General features: G+C 29.2%; 1 protein-coding gene across 2 annotated transcripts; it reads right to left on the bottom strand.

The window, feature by feature from the left end:
• Positions 1-1,767: 1,767 nt before the first annotated feature.
• On the bottom strand, positions 1,768-11,440 carry LOC143242519 (techylectin-5A-like). Of its 2 annotated transcripts, XM_076485960.1 has the most exons (8): positions 11,332-11,440; positions 10,161-10,233; positions 6,854-7,054; positions 5,476-5,656; positions 4,319-4,509; positions 4,106-4,211; positions 3,486-3,650; positions 1,768-2,047 (listed from the first exon to the last, which is right to left on the bottom strand). In XM_076485960.1, exons 4-8 carry the CDS (start codon positions 5,630-5,632, stop codon positions 1,797-1,799), a joined length of 870 nt encoding a protein of 289 aa, XP_076342075.1. In that variant the 5' UTR covers positions 5,633-5,656; positions 6,854-7,054; positions 10,161-10,233; positions 11,332-11,440; the 3' UTR covers positions 1,768-1,796. The 2 variants fall into 2 exon arrangements, with proteins under 2 accessions (XP_076342075.1, XP_076342147.1); XM_076486032.1 differs by lacking the exon at positions 3,486-3,650.
• Positions 11,441-12,478: the final 1,038 nt, after the last annotated feature.

Below are 12,478 nucleotides of genomic sequence, written 5' to 3'. Positions count from 1 at the left end.
GGGAAAAGGCAGTTTGTAATCACCACCCACCCTCAACTCTTGGGTTGTCTTTTTTACCAATGAATAGTGAGGTTGAGTGTTATATTATTACGTACCCATGGCTAAAAGTGCGAGCATGTTTGGTGTGACGGAGATTCGAACCCGCGACCCTCATATTACGATTCCAGTGTGCTAACCACCTGGCCATGCGGGGCTTAGCTAATTTAGAACTGATAGTCTAAAGGTAGTACAGATAATCAACACCACTATCTCCTAACTATTGGACAATTTTTATTAACGGATAGAGAATTAACAATCCTATTATAAGGCCTCGAAGACAGAATTTCCATGAGAGTAGTGAACCCACAACCAGCAGATTGCCAATCAAGCATCTCAACTACAAATGCTTTTCTTTAAGTGAGTTGTTAATTGTAAGATTTCACTAATTTGTAAATTTATTTTAAAAAATTCTAACGAATCAATGATGAACATACGGCTAGAGTTAATTGACTACATGTTATATTTGAAATTATTTCTAACATATCTGGTACTTATATGTGATTCGTCAATACGTTCTATTTAGAACTAATGAGTAATATACTGTGTTAATAATTAATCATTAGAATGTTCTGTTTTTTAAGATTAGCCCACCATACGTTGTATTTAGAATTAATCAACCCTATATTGTATTTAAAATAAATCCTGTTTTGTATTTGTTCTATTTTTGAGATATTTCAAACAACTATTGTTGACTGATGACCTTGTTTTTAATTACTCTATCAATCTTTTGAGCTTTTAATCAAGACGTAATAATTTTTCAATAGTTTATTACTATTCAATATAGATGATGTTTTTATATCTTTAAACACTAGAGATTATTTAGTTATTCGATGTATCTATGTCAAGAGAAAAATTAAAAGCATTAAACAATATGCAGGACAATCTATGTTTCAGGTTTAACAACATACATTTGTGTATAAAACATAAACTTCTTGATGTTGAACAGTAAGAAACGTGTTCAATACAGTATTGAATACAACGAAGAAACATCAGTTTTCTGAAATAAATCTTGTCGAAAAAATGGCTTACTTGTATATATCTGGTAAACAGAATGAAAATCTTATATAAATCTTATATATAACAATAGTATGTAGATGTGATAGTCCTTGATCCTGCACTATGTATTGTTCAGAGCAATACATGTGTTTCTTTGTATATTTCGACGCAACACATGGCATTGTGTTATTATGTTCATCTACTAAAGAAGTGTCATTAAACGATATTGATACAATATCCACCAATGGTAAGGGGCGTAATTTGAGTGACGTATACATATCTATATGTTATATTATCAAGTTAGCTACTAGCGTATTCTAGAAAGCTGTTAGGAGCCCTATGGTGATATGAAAATAAATTATTTTATTTATAAATATTTTTTAGAACGTTGTCTTTTGGTAAGTGTAACAGTAGCAATATGTTGTCACGTGATCAGTTTAGACACCCGACGGTAACATTATTTGTTATTAATTTGGTGTGTAGAATACCTTAAGTATCAAACTGACTTTCAAACATAAACTAACATTTAAAAAAAACATTAAGCTATTACTTTTATCATATCAAATACAAGTGTTATTATAATAAAATAAGTTTGTATAGTTTATTAGTCCTGTAAATACTAATACCCTATTATTACTTTTGTAACTATTAGAAACAACAGAATTAAAACAATTTCCAAACACCAAAGACATGTTTGTTTTCTGTAAAAATCAGAATAAAAAGTACAATCTGTTTGTTGTTTGTAACATATTATATTGGTTTTAATACAGGGGTCGTATCTTGATCTCCACATCTGGAAGTGAGTATTTCTGTCCTTTCCATGCACTCCATTCCACACCATCAGCATAACTCTCGTGTTCACCATTCAGATAGAGACCATTGAGGTTGGAACTGTGACACTTGCTATACCACCAACCTCCTTTAAAGGTTTGGGCACAGCTTGTTTCATAAATGTCATTATCTTTGTCCTTCGTAGAAAAACTGAACCCATTGTGTCCACTGAACCCGTCTCCTGTAGTATGAATCAGTAACATAACATCAATAAACGAGCTATCATAAATCAATATGTGAAATATGTTGGTTGGTTGATTAATAATACATAATAACGATAGTTGTAATACTATGTTCTTAACCAAAACATAAATATACCTAATGATAACATAAACAAAGAAAGTCTTCCATTCTAAATAACCAAACTGTTTTTACCAAAACATTCACCTTAGTTATCTCTATATCATTTACAACAAAGGTAAAATAGGTTTATGACGTCTAATGATGAAGAGGATATATACTAATTATAAGAGGTAAATCCAATAGTTTAGGTAAAATAGTTCAGAGCATGAGTTCGATACCAGCTGCAGTTATTGAGAATAGAACCACTGTTATACGGTGTTGGGATAGTAATAAATGAGGTGCAAAACAAATCAGGACAGTAATATATATAAGATATAAAACAGTCTTAAGATTTTAATACACATATAAATTAAATTACAAAACACTTCATAATTATTACTAAAACTGTAATAGTAAAGTGACTTATCAGTCTTTATAATAGACACCTGATATTTATGTGTTTAACTTATATAGTAGGCTGGGTTAATTTTGTTGTTTTCATCCGGGTATTATACTTTATTCCAGAGTACATCTTGTCAATAATGACTGGGGAAGTACCACCATCCCACTCCATATTATACAATGATATCACCTTTCATAACTAAATGAAATATATAAATTTTGCGAAATTAACTTGACCAAGAGATAGACATGAGAATGCAGTTGATGCAGTAAAACGTCAGTAAACTACTTCATAAGCCAAACAACATTGAGATCATTCATGGAATCTTATAACACTTGGCTCTAGGGTAGATGATAGCACACTATGCTTTTATTTAGGCTTATTATACCAACACTCACTACACTTAAAAGGTTTCACGCTCTCCCTGTCATTCAACTCGCAATTAATAGACAATAACCGAACTACGCAGTCTCGATAAATGCATTTTGTCTTTTGTGACTCATCCTATTTCAATAAATAAAGCGTAACGTGACACCCACACTGGATGTTGTGTAGGTTAAATAGTTAATTAATTGGTTTAGTTTCATCGTAAACAGCCTGATTATCCATATATATATAATTAGAATAGCTGGAATCCTAATATTAGTTACATTATGTGGTTCATAACGAAGAACTTACTGTGTTCTTCACCTAAAAAGATTTCTTCCTAAAATTAATGGATTTTATCATTCTATACGTAAGACACACAAGCAAGAATAATAGTTAAACGTCAAGTTGTTAAATCTAAGTTTATAAATTAAACAGTTGGAAACGGTTTTTTATCATCAGATATTTCAATAGCTTTCTTCATTAGAATATTTCTACTACTTTGTTTTGAAAATATAACTTGAAAGAGTTAAATTCACATATTACTAATAAATTAATTAAAGTTTACCTGCGTCACCAGTGTAATTACTGACATGTAATCTATACAAGTTGTTTTCGTTTTCTATCCAAAACTCCCGATAGATGGCAAATCTTTCGTTTCCTTCTTTATCCTTCAAATCAAACCTGATTGAATAATTTCCTTGATTTGTTAGAGCATAGATCCGATCGTTTCCTACAAATTAATAATGAAACATTTCGATTTTACACAAAGTTTATTTCATAGAAAATGAAGGGAAACATTTAAAGTATGAAAGATCATTTTAAAATTAACATTTATCAAACCGTTTTCAAGAATGAAGACTTAAAATGTTTCACAGTTGTATAAAACAGTTCACTGCAAACAACAACATGAAGCCCAATAATTAAAACGTTACAACAAACTTGTGTTTTGTAACTAAGAAGGGTTTACGGATTAAGATAATTCTGTTAGTTATCCAACAAAGACTTTGTCAGAAGAGACAAGAATTATTAACGTCTGCACTGCATATTGTTGTTACATCTTTAGAGGAACAATAATTTTATCTTGTATCTCTGAACAATGTATTCAAAAGTTTAATTTAATTTATCTATCCAGAAAGCTTTCTATATCCTAAAATCATATTTTTCTAAACTAAGATCAGAACCTACCAAGCCAGAACTCTTTCTTAATATCTCCAAATCCAACTTTGTAATCAGCCCATGGTTTGAAAAAGTAGTCCTTTGGGTTTCCGTGGTTTCCTCGTCTTTGGATTACCTTAGTAACAGAAAAAGATTATTTTTAAGTTTGTTTTAATAATTAAACTTATTACACATGTTCTTAGATATAACAATTTTCTATTATCTATAATACACGTTACTTACCGTCCAGCCTCCCCCATCAGTAGTCATGTCACAGTAAACATAGAAACTTCCAGTAGTCATCCATGACCTGGGCCATATACGGTACGATCCACTGGTAGAATGTCCATTGAGTAGAATATGTGCACAGTCTGTTGGTCCAGGAGAAGAAAGGGAACATGTGTGGTCCGTTTCTTGGTTGATTAGATGTTTTTCTAAGACAGAAAGACATAATCTTTACCTAACCAAGGTTACGTTTTACATATATATATGTAAATGGATAAATAATTTCATTTATTAAATGTTATTTGCACATAATGTTTGTACATTTGGTAATAGTAACGTAGTTTTTGTTCAGTAACGTCACTGTAGATAGTTTAGAACATGTGGCAAACTTCGTATGTTTTATACAAAGTCATAGATAGCTACATATTACACAAGTTATTATGTAGTTGGTACACTCTAAACTGTATAGTTAGCACACTTGTTATTACCTGATTATATTTCGTAGAAAAATAAAACCAATTTATTTATTGTTGCAGATGTTATGTTAAAACAATTATCGTAACATTTTTATTCGCAGTAAATATTTAGAATCGAAGCCTTAAGATTTATTTATCTACTTATTATTTTAACTTTAATTATAACAACATTCTTACAATATTTTATTTTGTTTTAGCTTATAAAGAGAAATGAAGATTTAACATTAATATGATAAAGTCAACACCTACATAAACTTAAAACACAAGATTTTAATTTCCAATCAGAAAAGTGAAGTTCGTTTGTCTCATAACAACAAAAAAAGAAAGAAAACCATTTAGTTTGTGTTATGTTTACCAATGAACGTCAAAAAATAAACTATAGAAATGTTCATGAACATAAATTCTATATATTAAACAATAATACTTATTGTGTACAACTGAACATCCTTCATATGTATGAAAATCATCATTCAACAAGTAACAATAATAATATTGTGTTATTTTATTTTAATATTTTCTATTATGATATTACCTGTTACTATAGTGACAGAGAGCATCTGGACTAAATGATTGTCATGTTATATACAATGATGTTATGTAGAAGATAATATATAACGTTCTTTAATATAATTAATTCTAACAACATTTAGTGATAAGAATTATTTACACCTCTAGATAAACTGGCATATGAAGTTTTACCTTTAGTTTTGAGGTTTTCTTTGGCCAGAGAAACTAAAACGTCAATGGACTCAACTATTCCGGTTATTGACTTCTCTTCACATTGTTTCCTGATGAACTCTGATCCAGAACTTGTACCAACCACATAAACAAACCAAATAAAGACGGATGTCATCATTTTTAGAGACTTATTTTCTGCTTACTGTAAAATAGAAACATTATGTAAAAGTTTCTTTTCGGCAGACGTAATACAGAATAATGTACTAAATATAAAATACACACACATACATACATATATAGAGAGAGTAACTTGACGATATTATAGAAAAATATAAACTAACTGCAATATATGAAAAATTTACTGAATGTATATTTGACATGAAGTTGATACAATTAACATTTAGTTTCTTTTAGATACCAGGAGTTTAGTTTGTTCGGTTTGAATTTCGTACAAGCTACACTAGAGCTATCTGCGCGAGCCGTCCCTAATTTTGCAATGTAAGACTAGATAGAAGGCAGCTAATTATCACCACCCACCGCCAATCTTTAGCCGACTCTTTCACCAACGAATAGTGGGATTGATCAAAACATCATAACGACTCCACAGCTGAAAGAGCAAGCATGTTTAGTGTGGCGTGGACTCGAACCCGCGGATTACGAGTCGAATGCATTAACCTCCTGGCCGGGCCTCTGGCGTTTGTAAGGAAGGTTTTATAAGATGATAAAGCTCTTTATCATTAAGCATCTGCTAAGGTTGGATTAAGTTATTCTGTAAAGACAAAAGTAATTTTTTAAATATACAGAAATAACACATCTGTCTGACCGATTGAAACAATAACAGGAATATCACAAATATATCCTTAGGTGTTCTTGTTGTACACGTAGTCAGCTATAATATTTTAGTTACATTTTTCAAAAGAGTTATATGTAATATGATGTAGAAGTGTATCACGTACAGTCTTTACTATAACAGAAAGAAATAAAAAAAAACAGCAAAGAATCGACTCCAACAGTTTCTTAACCCACAATTATTCTTATAAAGTACTTTATTTTGAAACCAAATATTTCCATTCTCCCTGACACTGATTATGTTTCAATGTAGATTTTTCTGAAATAATGTTTGAATGTTTAAATATTCAGTAATGTCTAATATTTCTTCCACAGACTGTGGTTCAGTGGTTAGTCTGAGAAGCTCTAAAGTGAGTTTCGATACCCCAGGTTGACATACCACACGTAGCCTATTGTAAAGCTTTGTGTTTAACAAGAAATAAACATTCCTCAAATGACGAAGAATTATTATTATATTTTTTAGTCACAAAACAAAAAGATTTATAAATAGAATTAAATACTTCAGTAATAGACTATCCGTCAATTATCAACAATATAAAATGAAACTTACCTTTTAAAACGAGTTTTCTTTGGTATAACTGCCTTCAGTAACTGATGTATTTTAAAATAAGATGATGTTTTAACCTTAGACAGCAAAATCTCGAAAGAACGGAAGTCTCTGTTAAAGTCTCGTGAACCTCAGTTGTTTTAACTTGTGTTCTCTGTCTAATCACGTGCTTCAAATTCACGTGGTCAAACTTCACAACTATCACTGATGGTATTCAGATATGTAAATAAACAATAACAAACTATAACTTAACATAATAAGAAATATAATCTAATGTTTTAAGAATACATTTAAATCTTCTGTTTTATTTAATAATGTTCTCTGAGTTTATTTTCTTGAAATTGCTTGGTTGTTTTTCGAAGGTTTAAGGTTACAATTTTTCAAGTGTGTCAGAACGTCTCGTCCACTTGAGTACCGATATTGTTCTTTGTTTCCTTTCTATAAGACCCTTTCATTATTTAAATAATGCACTTGTTGGACATCTAGCCATTGAATTACTTCATGTTAGCTTTATATTGAATAATACTTAAAAATTGCAAACAAATTTATAAGTTGAATTCTTTATAACGTTCTAGAGATTTTTGAAATCATGTGGAAAACATAAGAAATGTAATCTGAGAAAACAAACGATAAAGTTAAACATACATTCTTTATAGGTAGCTGTTGAAAAAGAACTTTATTTTACCTCACTTTAACATATTTAATAATATTTAACTACATTATTTGTTGAAACTGATTTCAAAAAATACATTTTCAAATGAAGATAAGAGATGGAAGCACTATTCACATCAATTAATTGTTCAATATGGTCCCTTCTATGCCATTTTCCTTCCTATATTATCCACTGTCATTAAAATTGTGACTATGATACAATTTTTAAAAAGTTGAGATATATTAACGTTCTCAGAAATAACTTATATTTAAATATTTGCTGTTTTGATAACAAAGAATGTTTAGACAGAGTTGGCACAGTTAGTTTGAGATCTGTTATAGACTGAAAATTTCTGTTGAAGGAAAGGAGACAATGTTTCCACTTATATATTATGGTTTTTTTCTTAGAATTCCAAACGGCTTCCACTTTTCTTTCAACAAACAGTGAGAGTCTACAGAAGTAATCCAGATCAGAAATGGTATGCTTTTGATAAGTTATGAACTCGATTAATTAAGGCGTGAGTTTCATCAAAGTTTTTAAATGTTTATTCCACCTTAATTCTTCATTTATAAGTATTAACAAATAATCAATAATAAATATTGAGAAGGTAAAAAAATAAAATAAAGTTTATGACTAATATTGTTAAAGATCCATTTTATTTTTACAGTGTTGATGGGAATGATGTTAAAAATACAGTGATCATTTTTTTGTACCACATGGTGTTATTTTCATTAACGTTTGAGAAAAAAAACTGCGATTGTTTTGTTTTTTCATTTAACATGATTTTCGTGTAGATAAATAATAATAAAAAGTTGTTATTTCAATAATTTATTTTGTAACAATAGTTTTAGAGAGCTTCTAAATCAACAAAAACAGTTTATAGTTTATTTTTATGCCTGTTGTTAATTAACAAGATATATTGTGGAGTTGACATCATTGTTGACTGAGGTTCATACTTTGTAGTAATGCGGATGGATGAATCAATATGCCGAGTTGTCTAAAGACCAGCCCTGATAACGTGATCAGTAAGGTTCTGTTGGATCGAAATGCATTGAAAAGATACTTAAGTACGAATATCATATATTTAACACTAACAACAAAATCTGTTTATATTTATCGTAATATCAAAATTAAACAAGGTGGAGAAATCTTTTAGCAATAACACCAGATGTCGACGGAGCTAAGTTCGTTTACGTAATCAGGTAGGTAGCAGACGAAACACTTATTGTTTTTGAGATTTTTTAATTATTTTGCTGGAAATACTTGCTATCTGTTTTGTGTATTATAAATATACATATATACGTATAATATATTATACACAATACTTTGAATGGTGGGTTTTCGCTAAGAAATTCAATAGAGTAAATTTTCGGCACTTTAACTATTTGAAAATCATAGTAATGAACAGGAAGGAAATATTGTAAAGAAATCAATATTTTCTGTTAAAGATAATGTTTGTGATGCGATTGCGTTAAAAGACAGATTAACGAACCTGATTGTTAGTATCAATATGATATTCTGTATCGGTGATATTTCTGTAAGTAGTCGATCAGACAATAGTACATTGAACATTTACAGGTTTATATTAACACTATAAAATGTTATGAGTAGGTGTGCATTATTAAAAAATACAAACGATATATATTTACTGGTATTCTTCTGTATAAAAATATCAATAACCAATATCGTTATAAACCTAGCCTACATATATTATGTAACCTTTGATATGTAGAAATTGTGTATCCCAAATTATAGACAGAGGGCGATTAGTTTTTCATTGTCTTTGTATCTCAGATCAAATTGAATGGAGTAAGTTGCTTGATATGTTGAACTAAAAGTCCAGTAATTTCATATGAAAATAAATTATACTAATTAATTATATTTGTGATATTAATTTTGAAATAAATAAATTTATTAATTAATTAATACAAACGGTAATAATTGCCCTATAATTATATGAAAGATTAAGATTTGTTGATTAAAATTTCAGTAACAAACTATTTAAAAATTATTCTGTCTTGATTCAAAGCTCAAACGATTTATAGTAAAATTAGGAACAAGTTCACCAGTCAACAGTTATTTGGAATATTTTAAAGACTGGATAAATACACCACAAAATAGATTCATTATAATCACAACGAGTAAATCATATCTAAATACAACATACGGTGGATTATGATGAAGAGAAACCCAGTTGAAGTAAAAATATATTCTAACGACAGCTAGTATGGGTGTTAAAACTCAAATTATAAAAAAATACAGAATAGTCGATTTTAGAGTACATAAAGTAGGTTAATTTTAAATACAACATTGGGTGAATCAGTTTTAAATACAAAATTGTACGGGCCAGTTCTAAATACGATATATAGAAGATTTATTTATAAGTACCGTCCTGTATATCTTTAAACACACAGAATAAAATATATTATGTCTATTTGTCTATATTTTATCGTCTAAATATCTCATTTTTGACCAATAAGTACAAATTAAGTAATAATTTCATAAACTGCAAATAAGAATTTCATTTGTCTGGTAAAACAGCCTCTCAGAAGCACAGAGGAAACCTAGTTTCGAAACAACTGGTGAGCTAAGCACATAAATTAATAAGACACAAAAAAGAACAAAAATAAACGTCTTCAATAAAGCTCATACACTCACACAGACATCGGATATGTTTCTTTTCTCGTGATGGGTGCAAGACAGAGAGCCGATTCTGTAGCTTTCGGCTTAACTACAAACAAAGAAGTTAACTAAAGTACTTTATGAATAGACTGTATGATTTATTACAACACACAATACTATTGTTTAATAGTTAAAGTAAAAAACAATATACATTTTTAACAATATAACTTCTGTCAGATTTAACGATACCATCATTCAACAACAAAAATAATAACATTAATGAATTGAACCAGATAATTTATGTAAGAAAATCGTTTTAAGCAAGATGATGTAAGTCTTGTTTTGTAGATTTAATTCTAAAGTAACTAATAAAAGAGCTTTACATAAAAGGAAATTCTACTTATATTTTTACTAACCTGAAGTAAAACGTCAGTGGACGCAACTATTCAATTGTCATCTCTTCACACTGTTTCTAGACGGTATTTGATCCAAAACTTGGACCAACCAAGTAAACAAACCAAATAAAGAGAAATCCCGTCTTATTTATATACTTCGTTTTCTCTATAATGTATTATAAATAACATTGTTATAGTGAGGCCGAATATAAATTATTGTTTGAAATATACAAAAATGGTAAACAAGGCGATTTAAATAAAACAATAAACAAACAACATAACTCTTATAATGATATGATAAATAGCTTCAGTATATAAAAGTTTTTATAAGAGTAATTCGTACATGGAGTAGATACAATTAACCTGTAGTTATAATTCTAATATTTCTTTCTGAAATTATTTTTTTGTGTAGGAAAGTTTAATAACAATATAACAATGTTTATCATTAAGAGTCTAGTTAAGAATAGTTCCGGTAAGTTAATCTATAAAAATAAACAACATTTGTTAAAGTATGGAGAACTGAAACAACCATACTTTTGTATTTATACTGAAACAATAACAGGATTAACATTAACACAAATCAGGAACTCCTTGTTTCACACATACTTAAAATAATAGTTTTTATTTATCATACTCAATAAAGTTATATAATCCAGAAGTGTCTCATTCATAATTTCCATGTAAAACCCTCTGCTAGTACAGTGGTAAGTCTGCGGATTTACAACGCGGTTTAATTCCCGTCGGTGGGCTCAGGAGATAGCCCGATGTTGCTTTGTTATAAGAAAACACACACATTTTCTGTAGAACATTACCTAAACGTGTAATCCAAACTCGTGAACCACAGGTCTTCCAATAAAGTACTTTGTTTCTAATAAAATATGTTCCAGCTTTCTTTTCCCCTCAAGTTGATCAAATATCAAATACTTTAACGTTGTTATAATGTCAAACTGATCGAAGAAAGTTAACATTTAATTATTCATAGTTTTGTTCACACTACAAGATAAGTTTAATAAAATAAGAAAACAAACGATATATTGTTATATATATAACGATATATACATAGTAATAAATATTATTAATGAATAGCCACAAATAAAATAAATTATCTTTCAAAGAGAGTTTTCTTTTCGTCTCTACACCGTTAGGAACAAGTCTGTTTTGTTTTAATCTATGATCTGAGACAGTAACGTTATACAAATAATGTTGTATGAACGTTGGTCATTCACGATTTTCATCTGCACAAGCTCATCACGTGATCATAGTTCTATACCACTGGGTGAGCTAGAGTCACGTGATCACAGTCCACATCTGTTAGTGATATTATAAAAACATGTAAATAAATCATGAAGACCTGAACTTTAATCCAGTAAGGAATGTAGTTCAGAGACAAATAATTATACAATGTAAACAACTAGATGTGTAACAGAATTTGAAGAACTTTTGTTTTGTGTTGTGAAATTTTGTTCTCTGAGCATAATTTAATGTTAGGTAACTTTGTTTAAAACATAAAATTCGAAGTAACAATAAATATAATATAGTTTTTGGAATATTTTTGTAATTATTTTTTTTCCATGTAATTTGATAACTTCCTATCTTTAAACTATGTTCAATATATTTTCCCAAGGTTACAATTATACAAATATGTTTCAACACCCATCCAGTTGAATTCCAATATTGTTGATTGTTTTCTTTGTATAGAACCCTTTCAGTGTTTAAATGTCTCACTTACTTGTGTTCTGAGAAATATATACAGTTTGTTATCAGTTTTATACTTGTTTTTTTTAAATAATTTTTGTAAAATCGTAAAATGGTCTCCGTTTTGTAAACGATTTTAATGTTTTAATAATTCCTAAATTTATAAAACTGAAGATATTGTAATGTAAAGAAAATGACAAATGTTAATAGTGTAGGGGTAAATTAAAGTTAACATACTTGTGAACAGGATGTGAATGGTTGTAA

This window comes from Tachypleus tridentatus, chromosome 1 (assembly GCF_004210375.1).
Source record: "Tachypleus tridentatus isolate NWPU-2018 chromosome 1, ASM421037v1, whole genome shotgun sequence".
NCBI lineage: Eukaryota > Metazoa > Arthropoda > Merostomata > Xiphosura > Limulidae > Tachypleus > Tachypleus tridentatus.
Note: the sequence above shows the minus strand (reverse complement) of the source record. Positions and strands in the feature narration are given on the sequence as shown.

Coding starts and splice junctions, on each gene's coding strand:
- LOC143242519 (XM_076485960.1), bottom strand. CDS start 5,632: ATGATGACATCCGTCTTTATTTGGTTTGTTTATGTGGTTGGTACAAGT. Junction 3,651..4,105: donor TAAGAAAGAGTTCTGGCTTG/GTAGGTTCTGAT, acceptor ATTAATTTGTAG/GAAACGATCGGATCTATGCT. Junction 2,048..3,485: donor TAATTACACTGGTGACGCAG/GTAAACTTTAAT, acceptor TTCATACTACAG/GAGACGGGTTCAGTGGACAC.